The sequence below is a fragment of the Tupaia chinensis genome, unplaced genomic scaffold, assembly GCF_000334495.1.
Source record: "Tupaia chinensis unplaced genomic scaffold, TupChi_1.0 Scaffold000639_1, whole genome shotgun sequence".
In the NCBI taxonomy this organism is placed as follows: domain Eukaryota; kingdom Metazoa; phylum Chordata; class Mammalia; order Scandentia; family Tupaiidae; genus Tupaia; species Tupaia belangeri.
Window position 1 is genome coordinate 1,653,282 of NW_006160160.1, and position 15,044 is coordinate 1,668,325.

The 15,044-nt window shown below is 38.1% G+C and overlaps 1 protein-coding gene across 1 annotated transcript in view; it reads left to right on the forward strand.

The window, feature by feature from the left end:
• The window catches only part of ADGRB3 (adhesion G protein-coupled receptor B3), an 841,452-nt gene that overhangs the window by 390,095 nt on the left and 436,313 nt on the right, over positions 1–15,044 (forward strand). Inside the window, exon 11 of the mRNA XM_006159627.3 lies at positions 11,314–11,508. Coding sequence (XP_006159689.1) covers positions 11,314–11,508 — 195 coding nt within the window. The remainder of the gene's footprint in view (positions 1–11,313; positions 11,509–15,044) is intronic.

Sequence of the window (15,044 nt, forward strand, 5' to 3'; positions counted from 1 at the left end):
TTGCCAGTGTGAGATCTTTCATCTTGTATCACCTCCAGCCCGTTTTGACTATGATGAACAGAGTCTCCATGATGACATGAGTTGCATACATAGTGTGAAAAATAAACTTCTGTTGTTTTTAGACACTGAGAATTTTGAGTTATTATCACAGCAGGGTTTATCCTATTCAGACCAATGCACTGTCTCTAGAATCAGGAAGCTCAAATAATTGAAATAGAATTGAGAAAGCCTTAGAGAAATACTGGGTTTCTTAGTGTCTTAAATACAGTCTTAAACACTGGGTTCCTTAGCTACTTTCCATAAGGACGGTTCTGAAAGTTTGGGTCCCAGTCTGTGATTGCTATACTGCGTTTTTCTTTTTTTTCTTCTTTTTTAATACCACGGAACATGTGCTCATATGAGAGAGAAAGAAAAATAGGCGAGAAAGCACCCCCCCCAAGTGGGGCCTGGTTATATTATGATTCTTTTTCCTCCAATTCTTCAACCTGTCAGGATCCTGGACACATATGTACATGCCTGGGATACTAAGCCACTGGTGCTGGGATTCAAACCCTGACTGGTAAGATGGGATCCCATTTCTTCTATGCAGACCAACTACTATACTGCTTCAAGTTCATGGAGCATGCTCTAGTTCTGTCCGTTGTCACAAAATATTTATGACAACTTCTTGATTTGTTTGATGTTCAAAAAGTAAATCTTTCCTACATATGTATTTTGCACAGGATTTATACTTTTGTCAAATTCCAGCCCAAAATGTCTAAATTAAACCTATTTAAAGTTTCCACTGGTAGGTAAATTTACTATGCTCATTCTTATTTTGGAAATTGCCATGTTTTACAGGGAAATACACACAGTGTGTATATGTCTCAATTTTCTTCATGACTTAGTTTGTTCTCATAACTATTCATTACAATCCTCAAATTCATGCCATGCTATCTCCCACTTTAGAGACTGCTGGGACAAGGAGCTGAGCTATCTCAGAGTTCCTTTGGCCAAATGCCATTGAATCCATAGTCACAGGTTCTGTGTCACACATCAATGATTGATGTAGGGGATTCCACACTCTCATATTGTTTCTAAACAAAAATTGTCCTAGCCATAGGGCAACTCTAAAATGGATATAAACTTTTACACAATACATGGAGAAAATTAAGAGACATTCTATACTAGAACTAAGATAAATCTCCTTTTCTATGTAAGACGGTTGCTATCTTTCTATAGGTAGCCATGTAAATAATTTAGTATCATTAACCTATCAGTGACTTTGAACCTATCTGTAACTTATAAAGTTACAGGATCATAAACTGAATCGAAAGATGTATATTTAGATCATTGCTATATAAATAGAAGTTTCATGTATAATTATATTTTAATTGAAGCCATTAGAACTGTGGGAACCTTTAATACACCTTACAGATGGACTGTAGGAGTTGATGCTGAAAACACTATATAAATATATGATGTTTAAATGTGTCATTTGTACAGAGCAACCATGATAAGCCATTTTTAGGATTCACACAATAGAGAAAACTGTGGTTGGCAGTGGGAGGCACAGAATGAAAAGAATAAGGTTATTTCAGAAGCACACCTACTCTTTAAGCCATGACCCTCACCATACCTGTCTTTACAAAGAGCAAGGAGGCTTCATCTAGAAGTGTAAAAAGCCACTATTTTTAAGGCTTTACTTTTTTTTCCTTTTAATGCTGATCTTGTCAACGGTATTAAATGCGAATGACACAGAAACGTGTAAGACTTGTCCTTTGAGCCAAAAATGCTTACATAGTGTTCCAATTGAGCAGGCGTAGTCATTGATAATTATGATTTTTAAAGGAAATATTAAAATTATAAAATCTTTCTGAACTACTTCAGTGACTAAATTAAAAGAATTAAACAATACTGACCCCAAACAATAGAGTTCTGAATGTGTTCTTAGAGTTTTTTTCCCCTCCACTTGAATAAAACTACATACAAAATCGTCATAGACATTGGTAAATAGTTATTAGGAACACTGACACATTGTATTCCAAAATAATAACTACTCCTCAGATAATTGGCACTATATCCACAGTCTGGTAAATTGCTTCAAGTCTCTTACTTCTTGTATTCATTATTCATGTAAAAAAAAATTTACTATCTTTTTAAAATAAATGCAGTTGAGAATTTAAGCATTCTGACAGTTTCTAACAAAGGCACTATGTAAAACCTGAGTTCAGCCTGAGTTGTTAAGGCCCCGGACTCTGGAATCAGACTGCTTGGGCTCTAATCTTGGTATAGTCCCTACCTCGGAGCCTTTTGATTTTGGGGAATACAGTTAACCTTACTAAGTCTCTGCTTCTTCATCCGCAAAATGTGTATAATTATGGCATCTCCAAGGATCATTTAAAAACTCAGAAGAGATATCTAGAGTAAATCACATAGTCTCATGCATGTCATGTAACAGGCTCTCAATAGATGACACAACATTTTTGTTGTTATTTTTGCAAACATAACAATTATATAACTGTAGCTGTCTAAAATTTCTGAAATCATGTTCCTATTCATATTAATTGGATATCTTTTGAAAGCAATTCTATTAGGAAATGTAAGTTTTCCAATTATCACCTATTTCTTTGTTTCAAATAATCATGAACTCTTTTCTATTTTTTTTTAACCCTGTCAACATTTGAGGATTATAGTTGTAAAAGAAAAAAGAAAAAAATTCTTCTACAGTTTCAGATTAATTTAGCAAGCACTTTGAACTAGCACCTTTTATGTTAGACAATAAACTAGAGATCACAAGGGAAACAAAGATGATATGAAAATAAAGGCCCTCAGGAGATTATGGTCTAGTAGAATAGATAAGAACACAAACACTACAATAATATAAAATAGAGCACGATTACCTTTATTTGGCTTAAAAGTCAAGATCGTATCATGATTGCAGTTATCTGAAAAGAATTCATGAAGGAGAAAGGAAAGATGACAGTTTAATAAGAGGATTTGGGAAGAGCAGGCTAAGGTATGAGTCAAGGAACAAAGGCAGGACTCATGGGGTTCCTTTGGGAAGCGGTGAGTGGTTCAGTCTGGTTGGTATCTACAGCAGTAGTAGAATGGTGGGTTGGCGTGAGTTGACCTCCATAGATTACACTAGGTATTGCATAAGTTATACAAGTGTGTATTTTCAAATTACGAATCATAGGTGATCTCAAAAAAGAGGCAGGGAAATCTTCAGGTACGAGAAATGGAGGGTAGGGGAGAAACAAAAGCCAAAGCTACACGGAATAACTATTGTAATTTTAGATGATACTGAATTCTTAGGTGCTGGAGGCTGAGCTTCTAAAGCCCTCTTGGAGATGCTGATAAAGTTCATCACACACAAGCAGTAATACTCTACCAAGTCTCCTGTTACCTTATTGCTGCGGTGGTCTCTTATTGCTTTAGGAAAACTCAATGTACTCTTAGACTTAGGATGTATCTAAGGAACCTGGAATTTATACAGAATTTTAGGGGTTGAGGAGAAGAGGAAAGAAGTCACGTTTCAGAAACTGAAATCTCTAATCTGAGCCATGAACTGATGGAATTAATATAAAAATTGGCATGCATTTATCCAGGATCATTGAACTGCCTTAGTGCCCCATCCCTAGAGAAACATATTCAAAAGCAGTCTCTAACAACTATTTCACAGTAGAAGGACTTGGAATTTTAAGGGCTAAATAAATCTCATGGATTATAACTTTATAATAATTATAAGTACAGTAAGGCAAAATACCATGAGAATCAGCAAATTTAAGACTCAGGAGAAACATCAAGGCAAAAAGTAAAAAAATAATAGAAAATATGAAAAAATCTATTATTTAAAATGATAAAGAGATAAAAGAAGGAATCAAAAGGACAGTTAAATAATATAAGAATATGAAAAAGATTATATAGAATTTTTTTTTGGAGAGGTTTTTGCTATAGGGCACATGTACTTGCCAGAAAGAGAGAGAAACAGAGAGATAGAAAGTGAGAAATCACCCCCCAGGGGGGAATGGCCATAGTGCAATCCCTTCTCCTCCATTCTCCTCTCGGGATCCTGGACACGCACGCGCATATGCTCGGTGTGAGTGTAAGCCATCGGGTCTGGCACTCAAACCACAGTTGACTACATGGGAGTCCAGCGATGTAGTCATTACGTCAACTGCTGGTCCCGATTATATAGAACTTCTATACTTCTATAAAGGATCTTCAAAAAAATTATGGAAAGTGTGTATTTATTGACCAAACTATGCATAAATTTCAAACATTTTTTGTACCCAAATAAATTCATATTATAATTTCATTTGACATGAACTTTTTGAATTCCCCTTTTATTAGTGAAAAATATTGTCACTAAAATGAATGAATAGAGGGGAATGCTAAAACATATCCTTTGAAGCCAACCAACCAGGAAGTTCTTGCATCTGGAGCACTCCCTGAACACACTGAACACTCAGAGACCCATGATCCAGGGATAACTGAGAGTTGATCATGAAATCAAGACCCTGTTAACAGTGCTCTGTATCTTTGTCTCTCTGTTCTGTCTCTTTAATTCATAGAAGAATATATTTTTAATTATAAAAAATTAATGGGACCAGCAGTTAATGTAATGGCTATGTTGCTGGACTCCCATGTAGTCGACCATGGTTCTAGTCCTGGAGCTGGTGGCTTAAACTCGCACTGGGGCACATGTGCGTGCGTGCCAAGATCCTGAGAGGAGAATGGAGGAGAAGGGATTGCAGCATGGCTATCCCCCCTGGGGGTTGATTTCTCGCTTTCTGTCTCTCTGTTTCTCTCTGTCTCTCTCTGTCTTTCTGGCAAGTACATGCGCCCTAAAGGAAAAACCTCTCAAAAAAAAAAAAATTAATGCATGGAATATATAGCCAAGTAGATCCAGTTGAAGAAATAATTACTAATCTATAACTTATTGATACATATTAAAGACCTACACCAGGATCCATCTCATGTCCATAGAGAAAACTGTGACTGTGAGAAAGAGTACATAGCCTCAGGCTGCTGAATAGCAGCATCAGTCAGCACGTGTGCCCCAAATCTGCATGTGCTATATTGTCTCAGTCCTCAAATTAGGATTTTATAGGATTGGGTGGCATGGAGATTAAGTCAGCAGGATTCCCACGTGATTTACTACGGTTTGAATCCTACACCAAGAGGCTTGAAAATCATGCTGGGCATGTGTGCATGTGTGCCCCAAATCCCGAGAAAATGAAGGAGAAGGGATGAAGGGATTATGATGTGGCCTACGTCCCTGGAAGGTTAATTCTCTTTGACTCTATCTCTTTCCAGTGAGTGCACGTACCATAAGCATAAACCTAAAAAAATAAAAGAGAGAGCATTAAATTGGAAATTATCTTTCAACTAAATATATTCTAGAGGGAAATATATCCAAATTCTCTTTATCCTCTGTATACATTATATAAGTAGTCTATACCTGTGGGTAAAAATATTATTAGGTATTTGTCCTGGGCATTTTTCACTGACAATGCCAGGAAGGATGCTAATTAGTGCCAATTGTGGGAACTCGTGTTGTGATCTGGGCACCTGTTTGCTTAGAGCTGGGCTGAGAACAACTCATTCCACATAAGCCTGCAAAACAGCTGTCAGATGGCAATGACGCGAATTTACTACTGACTTGGGCCGGATTTGATGCTGACCCAGACATGAAAGACTGGCTTTCCCATCTGATTAGCTGAACCATCCAGTGCCTTCTGTTACTATTTTTACTACAAGCAGAAAACATGTCTAAATATTTTATTCCTCAAGATTCAAGCAAATTCTATTATGCTTTTGTTTGCAGGAAGCATACATTAGATCTATCCTAGTTAAATCCCTCACAGGCATAGGTACGGGTTGCCAGGATAAAAGAGAAAGGGCTGATTGCAGGCAGTCGGGCATTATTTACCTTGGCAACCCTTGTTGTACTCTATTTCTAATGGAGAACAATTGAAGTTCTCTGCAACTCTGTGTCACAGCTGTGATTTGCATTACCAACACAAAATGGAGACTGAATTTTATGATTTTTTAAAGAATTATTTTATTTAACTTTATTCATTTCTTTATTTTATTTTATTTGACCAGAGAGGGACAGAGTGAGAGAGAGGGAAAGTGAGAAAGCAAGCCACCTGGTCTGGGACTTGAACCATAGTCAGCCATGTGGGAGTCCAGCACCCTTAACCACCATGGCACCTGTCGGTTCCTTTTTAAGTTAGACCCTATTAACTTCATTTCTCTTCAAACTTTCTTCACACTGTCTCTGAACCAGGCACCTTTCAACCCAGAAGCTGCACTGTCTCTTTCAAGTGAGCTAGTTTATTTATCCCATGTTCTTTAACAGCAGTGTTAGCTGTAAACTCTGCTCAGAAATGAGTTGGGCCAGCTTCCCCGTGTGCCTAATGTAATCCTATGAAGTAACAATGTGAGCACAGGAGGGCATCGACTTATTCATTCATTCAATATATTAAATAAGCCTGTAGATACTGGGACTATAATAGCAAACAAAATAACAAAATCCCCTCCTTCAATAGGTTTGTATGAGGAGGTATAAAAATGAATAGCCAAGAGATAGATGGCTCAATGGCAGGAAGGGTCGTGAACAAGATAAGATGACTGAAAAAGACAAAGATATCATTTTTAGATAGGGAGTCAGATAAGATCTCTCTGAAAGTGTGATCAAAAAGCATGGGAATCTTGGGAAACAGCAGTTAGCATAATGGCTATGTCGCTGGACTCCCACGTAGTCGACTATGGTTCACATCCCGGACCTGGTGGCTTAAAACTCATGCTGGGCGCATGTGCGTGTGTGCCCAAGATCCCGAGAGGAGAATGGAGGAGAAGGGATTGCAGAGTGGCCATCCCCCCTGGGGAGTGATTTCTTGCTTTCTGTCTCTATGTCTCTGTCTGTCTGGCCAGCGCACGTGCCCTATAGTGAAAATCTCTCCAAAAAAAAAAAAGCATGTGAATCTCTGTGGGAAGACCTTTCCAACCAAAGAAAAGCAAGTGCAAAGGCCCTTATTCAGGCGAGTACTAAATGTCATTAAAGGAAGAACAAAAGGACCAGAGTAACTAGACCACAGTCAATAAACAAGGAGGTATTAGAAATGTCCAGCAACTTGGACCAGCAGGTGACCTGGTGGTTAAAGCACTGGATTCTAGATGACTGACTCTGTGGTTTGAGTCCCAGACATAGTTGCTTGAAAATCATACAGGGTACATGTGCATGTGTGCCCCAAATCCTGAGAGGAGAATGGAGGAAAAGAGATAGTGGTGTGGTCATCCCCTCTTGAGGGTGATTTATCATTTTTCCCTTTCTCTCTTTGTCTCTCTCTGTCTCTGTCTCTCTCTGTCATGTGTACACACCCTATTGGGGAAAAAAATCTTCAAGAACTAAATCTTGTAGGACAAACAGATCATGATGAAGCAAGAGCTTTTCTGTATGCAGTACCTTCTACTAATTATCTTAGTCTTGTGTGTTCATTTGAGTTAAGAAAATGAGTTTAGGGACCAGTAGTTGGTGTAATGGCTATGTCGCTTGACTCCCATGTAGTCAACTGCGGTTCAAGTCCCAGACCCAGTAGCTTAAACTCAAGCCGGGCGTGTGTGCATGAATGCCCAAGATCCTGAGAGGAGAATGGAGGAGAAGGGATTGTGGTATGGCCATCCCCACGGAGGGTGATTTCTCTCTTTCTGTCTCTCTGGTGAGCAGACGTGCCCTGTAGCAAAAACCTCTCTAAGAAAAAAGAAATTAGTTTAATTTTTTTTTCCATATAGATGTATTTTTCAAATTTTAGATATAAGCTGAGACTGCAGTGCACTCAATTACATAAATAATAACCTACAAAATTGAAGTATGACCCTGGGCACCCTTAGCTCTAAAGCTCATTCCATATATTATCCAACAAAAATATAGTTAAAGTCTAACAACTGAATTTACTCTTAACAAAATGTTACTGTTATATGGTAAGGCTCTGAATGAAGCAAGAGGCCTACCTAGCAGCAAGGTTCAGAGACTATGAGTTGGAAAGATGTGTAAACAAATTATTATTATTCACTGTGACAGGAGTGATGCATGTATAAGGCAATAGCACAAAGAATTGATGAACTCTGTTCAGATATTTAGAAGAATAAAAATTATTATTATTATTATTATTATTATTATTATTTAGCAAGTGATAATGGAAGGGAGGTGGAATATATAATTGAAAACATGAAGTCATGGGACATATAACCTGAACAGAAAATTAGAAATAGTGTTAATGGACTGCCTAATTAGTTTATTGCCCTAGTGGGAATTAGGGCATTGACCTAGTGGGAAATAGGTCATTGACCAAACTGCCCTTTTGCTTTTCTCTTAGGGCTGCCCACTCATGACTAACTGCCTACCACAGTAGGTACAGCAGTTAAGAAGCAGAGCAGGACTTCAGTATATATCACTGTGGCAAACCAATTGGCTTCTACTCTTGAGAGGCAGTGTCTTCCTGATTAGCTACTGTTGTGTTTGAGTCATGATTAATTATATTACTGCCATCTATAACAATCAGCATTGAGACTGAAGAGATGGAGAAGGGCTAGATCAATGATGCATGCCAATCATTTGGCCCTTAGTCTATGGTTAAAGGCTGCCACTGAAGAGAAATAGAAAGAAAATGAAAGAAGAAAATGGGAAAATACGAGGAGGATGGTGGCACAGTAGTGAAACACCAGGCTCTGCAAGGCTGATCTACATGGGGAGATGCCAGGATTATATCTTGGAGACCCTCCCCTGAATATGCAAGGCAGGTGTTTGCTCAGAATGGGCTGACTGAAGCTGGGGGGTGGATCTCAGTGTCAAAATCCTATTGGCCGTGCTGTCTTTCTTATGTCTCTCACTCATGGAAGAAATAAATAAACTTTCAGAAAACTATAAGCTATGTTTTTTTAGCATTACACAATAGAAATAAATTATGTCTGAAGATTTTTGTCAAAATAGTTTTAGACAGTTTTAGAAATAAAGAAAAGTAAAATATCTGAGAATCAAGATAACTATTGAAATTCAGTTTTCAGAAAAATTGTTACTTTTAGATTAACCCAAATTGATTGCCATACTTTAGATCATTTGGCACTTTTCTCTTAATTTTAAAAAATTTTTAAAAAGGCAACTTATTGGGACCAGCAATTAGCATAGTGGCTATGTCTCTGGACTACCATGTAGTTGACCACAGTTCAAGTCCTGGACCCAGTGGCTTAAACTCATGCCAGGGGTGTGTGCGTGTGTGCCCAAGATCCCAAGAGGAGAATGGAAGAGAAGGGACTGCTGTGTGGCCATCCCCCCTGGGGGGTGATTTCTTGCTTTCTGTCTCTCTCTGTCTGTCTGGCGATCGTACATGCCCTATAGCAAAAACCTCTCAAAAAAGAAAGGTAACTTTTTCATGGAGCACGTGTGCATGTGTGCCCCAAATTCTAAGAGCATGGAGGGGAAGAGATTCTGGTGTGGCCACCCCATCCCAGAAGTGACTTCTCACTTTCTCTTTCACTGTCTCTCACCAGCAAGCACATATGCCCTATGGCAAAAACCTTAAAAAAAAAAAAAAAAAAAAAAAAAGAGGTTTATTTATTTCCATGAGCAGAAGATACAAACAGAGAGAAAAAGAGTGAGTAACAACACTCCAATGATCTTTTTTTTCTTTTTTTTTTTTTTTTTTGGAGAGGCTTTTGCTATAGGGCGCATGCGCTCGCTAGACAGAGAGAGACAGAGAGACAGAAAGCAAGAAATCACCCCCCCAGGGGGGATGGCCACACAGCAGTCCCTTCTCTTCCATTCTCCTCTTGGGATCTTGGGCACACACGCACACACCCCTGGCATGAGTTTAAGCCACCAGGTCCAGGACTCGAACCATGGTCGACTACATGGGAATCCAGCTACATAGCCATTATGGTAACTACTGGTCCCTCCAATAGAGTCTTAATGCCATGACCTACTCCCAGCTTTAGCCAACCCAAGTTCTTAGGCACATGCATGCCTAGAATGCTCAGGAAGGTCTCTAGACATGAATTCAGAACTTTCCCACATGGGTCAGCTTTGAAGAGCAATGAGTTTAACTTCTATGCTACTGTCTGTCCGCCTATTAGCATATTTCTTAATGGAAAATTGACAATTATAATTATTAAATTTTTAACCTTTATATTTCAGTACTTCTCTGGTGTGTTTAATATATTATGATTCTTTAAAGTTAGTTTTATCACAAATTAATAATGGGAAGATAATAATTAACGTTTTTGGAGGGAGAGGTTTTTGCTATAGGATGCATGTGCTCACCAGAAAGAGAAAGACAAGAGACAGAAAGCGAGAAATCACCTCCCCCCCAGGGGAGATGGCCACGCCGCAATCCCTTCTCCTTCATTATTCTCTCAGGATCGTGGGCATGCACGCACACATGCCCAGCGTGAGTTTAAGCCACCGGGACTGGGACTCAAACTGTGGTCAACTACATGGGAGTCCAGTGACATAGCCATTACGCCAACTGTTGGTCCCAATAATTACCATTTTAGCAAATTTTAAAAAGTACTATCAATTCTTACTATCTTTTCATCTTCTCTTACCTTACAATTCTTACTCATAAGCTTTTTCTCTCTTGAACTGTAAAATAGACAAATCAAAAACGGAAAGCACATTTCTACATTCATAAAACAATGTTAAACTGTGCATCTCAATTGTTTATTCTGCTGCTAAAGATCTTGCTGAGAGTTTTTGCTTACTTCTTTTGAAAATAAGGCTAACGTAATCTAGCTTTTATTCCTGTCATAGTAAACCTTCAAAGTTTAGAAATTTTTTTAAAGCTAACTTGTCCTTGTGACAACTTTTGTGCTGCCATGTAAAAAATTGTTTATTTTAGTAGGTCAGGCAAAAGTTAAACTTAGCTTGTTAACAAAATGGATAATTTCAGGTGTTTAGAATCTCCTATTTTTGATCACACCTGACTAAACAATCCCTCATGTTTACCATGTGAAAAGCATTTTTATCTTTACTCCAATTAGAAGATAAAATTAATACAAATTTCCCCAATGTGTTGAACTGTGTGTTCTAACTAGAAATGGCAAGTCCTTCAAGCCTGCCAAAAATGTATGCATTCATTAGTTGTTGCATGCTGGATGTTTATTCATCTGAATATGGGATATGTACAATTTACAGTTTTGAAATTTTCCCAGATTGCAAATCTATTTTAAAGTTGACCGAGCAATTTTAAGTACCTTTGTTTGATAAAGAAATGTAGAGAAATAGTAATGAAGATTCTGATGTTTCTTCTGTTCTTTTGACCTTCACAGATTAAAGAGCACCTTGCTAAGGGGCAGCGAATGCTGGCAGGTGATGGAATGTCCCAGGTGACCAAGACACTGTTGGATTTAACTCAGAGGAAAAATTTCTATGCAGGAGATCTTCTGATGTCTGTGGAAATCCTCAGAAACGTGACAGACACATTTAAAAGGGCAAGTTACATCCCTGCATCTGATGGTGTCCAGGTAAGGGAGACAACCCATAAAGAAAAAAGACTAATAAAGATATACCCAATCTGGGCACCACAGAAGCCAGTATAGCCATCTAGGCAGCCTGGAATGCTCACTCCTTCAGGGAAACATCCAGACTGTGCTCAGTGAGAACTCTGGAAATGACCTCAATTCCCTTAGTCATTTTATACCTCAGAGTCCTCAACCATAAAAGGCTCATATTACACCTCAAGGAGCTACTGAATGAGAATGTGTGGGAAGTGCTTTGAGCCCTCAGATAAAAGGGACTAGAGCAAATTCAAGGTGGTATCATGGATATTTTATTCCCACACTTAATATCGCTGTCTTACTATAGGAGACTATTAAAAGTACATTAACCATAATGAAAGCACTTTGAGCATAACATGCAAAGAAGATGTAGCTCAAGGTTTGGTTGAGGTTAGAAGAGGGAAAGTCATATGTAATTTTATGCGACCATTGCCTGAAAATAAAAGACAAACAGAATTACTCTGGATAGGAAAATAGAAAATTCATTAACTCTTCGTAACATATTTTTTATGTCATAGAAGACTTTCAAAGCAATGTCATTTATTTCCATAATAAAGTTTAAGTACTTACCCAACCTCAGTATTTCCTTTACCATTAAAATAAACCACATTTGAATGACAAACAAACATATCTAATGCAATTCCAATTTGCATTTTAGGTTAACTCTTTTTGTGCTATAGACTAAAATGTACCTCTGCCAAGAATACTGAGTTTATTTCTGCATATATAACATAATAATGTTCTTTCTGTATCTCTACAAAAAGTTCATTAAAATAAAGGTTTGTTAAAACTCCCAGATCAGGTATTCTTTTCTTTTAGCTTACTCTTCATTTGGGAGTTTTATTGCATTTCACTTGAAAAATGTAGGGGTTTTTTGTTATTTGGTTTTAATTAACTATTGGGAGAAAGAAGATTTTTTGGAATCATGGAATCATTCTGAAATATTCCTGATGCCCTGATTTGTACAAGGTACATATATTAGTAAAATTATGTTCGGATACTGCTCAAAGTAACTGCTATGAGAATGATTGGTGCTGCGTTATAAATGAACAGTGTCCATGTAAAATATTGTAATTGTAAGAATACAGTGTGGGAAGGGGTTGGGTTTAAGATTACCATCATTTGAACATTATGGAGATGCTATTTTTTTTTTTTTATGAACAATGAAAAAGTTTTCTGACTTTAAAAAGTTAATAACGTAAGCAAGTACAACTTTTCCCAGCCATTCTGAAATGCTTCTCTCCTTTGAATATCCTGTAAATACATTAAAAATAGCATTTAATGTTCTTGATGCAAAATATAAGTTATAATTTTTCAAAAATAGGAAAAGAAAAAGAAAACTTCAGACATTTTATTCACAGTTGAAACACAATACTGCCATAATCTTAAACTCTCAAGCGTATAGAACATTGAGACTTTTAGGTGCCAAAGTTTAAGAAATTAAGATTACTAGGTTACAGTGGGAGCACATTTTGAAGTATTCAACAGAGTACCTTAACTCCATGAACAAGTAGTTTAACCAGCTGCTAGTCATGGACTAGCTCGTTAGACCTAAGCTGTTCAGTTTGGCTGATGATTTTGCTGACATTTGGCACCGTCAGAAACAGGTTCTCCATGTTCTTCCTGCTCCCTCATCAGTTCTCTACATACACACCACACCTAAGCACGATGGTGTTGTCATCACTCCCTCACAAATGGGAGTTGCAGTTTCCTATTTCATTGACTTTACTGGTATCTTTTCAGGAACCTGGAATGCCCTTCTGTTTTGGAGTCCCTTCGCCCTTCATCTCTGCCTGTTTATATCCTAGCTCAGATCTAGTTTAGGCTTTCCGAATGCAGGAGCACCAAGTCTCCCACTCTATCTAAAAACGGTTACTGAACTCCGCTCCCTCCCCCCAGAATTGTACCTCTTTTATTCTACTTTCCACAATTTAATACAAATAAGTTGAATATATTACTTTTGTTCTTTGTTTATAAACTCCTATTTATAACCTTAATCAATATTCCCTGTATTTTATACAAATTTGAATTCATCATTTCCAAGATCTCTGGTCGTTTCTAATTGGCTAGTCCCTCAGGCTTATATGGCATAAAGTACACTTACCTTGAATTCCAAGTTTTCTTGCATTTTCTGCTTTGTAGAATTAGCAGTCCCTTGACGTTTTAGTTTGTTAATGTTGTAACATAATAGCTGAGACTGGGTGATTTAAAAAGAAAAGAGGTTTGACTTAAAACTCTAGTGGCTAGAAAGTGCAAAAGCATAGCACCAGCTGGCAGCTGCTTAGCTCTAGTGAAGGGCCCTGCGTTGCATTATTCCATGGCATGAGAGCAGAAGGGCCAGTGGATGCTCACAGAAACATGTGGGACGCCAACTTGCTTTATGTCATCTGTTCTCAAGGGCACTAATTAGGAAGATCTCAGTCTCTCCCAGGATTTGGCCTTAATTTATTTATGAAAGGTCCATATCACAAATACCTCCACTGGACCCCACCTCTGAACACTGCCACATGAGTGTTAAATTGCAGTGGAACACCGAAGCCGTAGTACTAGGCTAGAATTGTAAAGTCATCCTGACTTTCCTCTTTCTTCCTTTCCCTTTGCGTCTGCTTACATAACGCCTCCTTCATCCATTTTTTCCTCTCTTTTCCCACTACCGTTACCCTAAGTTAGCATCTATTACTTCAGCTTGCGTTATTTCTGTGGCCTCTTTCCTTTGATCTTCCTTCCCATGTTTACATAGATCTTTATCCACGTTGTTACTGCAGTACTATTACTTGCACTAGAAGAGCTCTGATTATGTTGCTTCTTCCTCAGAAACCTTTGGTTGAGCTTCAAGGCCCACTAAGTAACAACCGAAAATCTTTACATCAGTTTGTAATAAACTCCATAACATATAGGTCACCTGCCTTTCCAACCTTACATATGGATTACTCTTTCTGTTCACAAGCCATAAACCAAATACATTACTTCCTGCTAGCTTGATTTGTCCCAATCTTCTGAAGCAATTTCTTGGTCCTCTGGACCCCTGGACTTCAACATCACTTTTTCTCCTCCATCTCCTTATATGTTATATTATTAACACTCATTAGCAAATCTTTGGGAAAAATGCGTTTTCTTGATTTATCTTTGGACTCTAAGCTGCAGCCTTCCTCCCTTGTTTTAGTCCATTTTTTTGTTGCTTTAACTGAATACCATTAACCTAAGTTAGCATCTTAGGATGTTTAGGATATAAGAAATTTATATAAATATTTTAAAGGAACAAACCCTTAGAATTTCATATTTACGGGACTAGCAATTAGTGTAATGGCTATGTCTCTGGACTCCCATGTAGTCATCCGCAGTTTGAGTCCCAGATCTGGTGGCTTAAACTCACACGGGGCTCATGTGCGTGCATGCCCAAGATCCCGAGAGAATGGAGGAGAAGGGATTGCAGCATGGCCAAACCCCCTGGGGGGTGATTTCTCGCTTTCGGTCTCTCTCTCTCTCTCTCTCTCTCTCTCTCT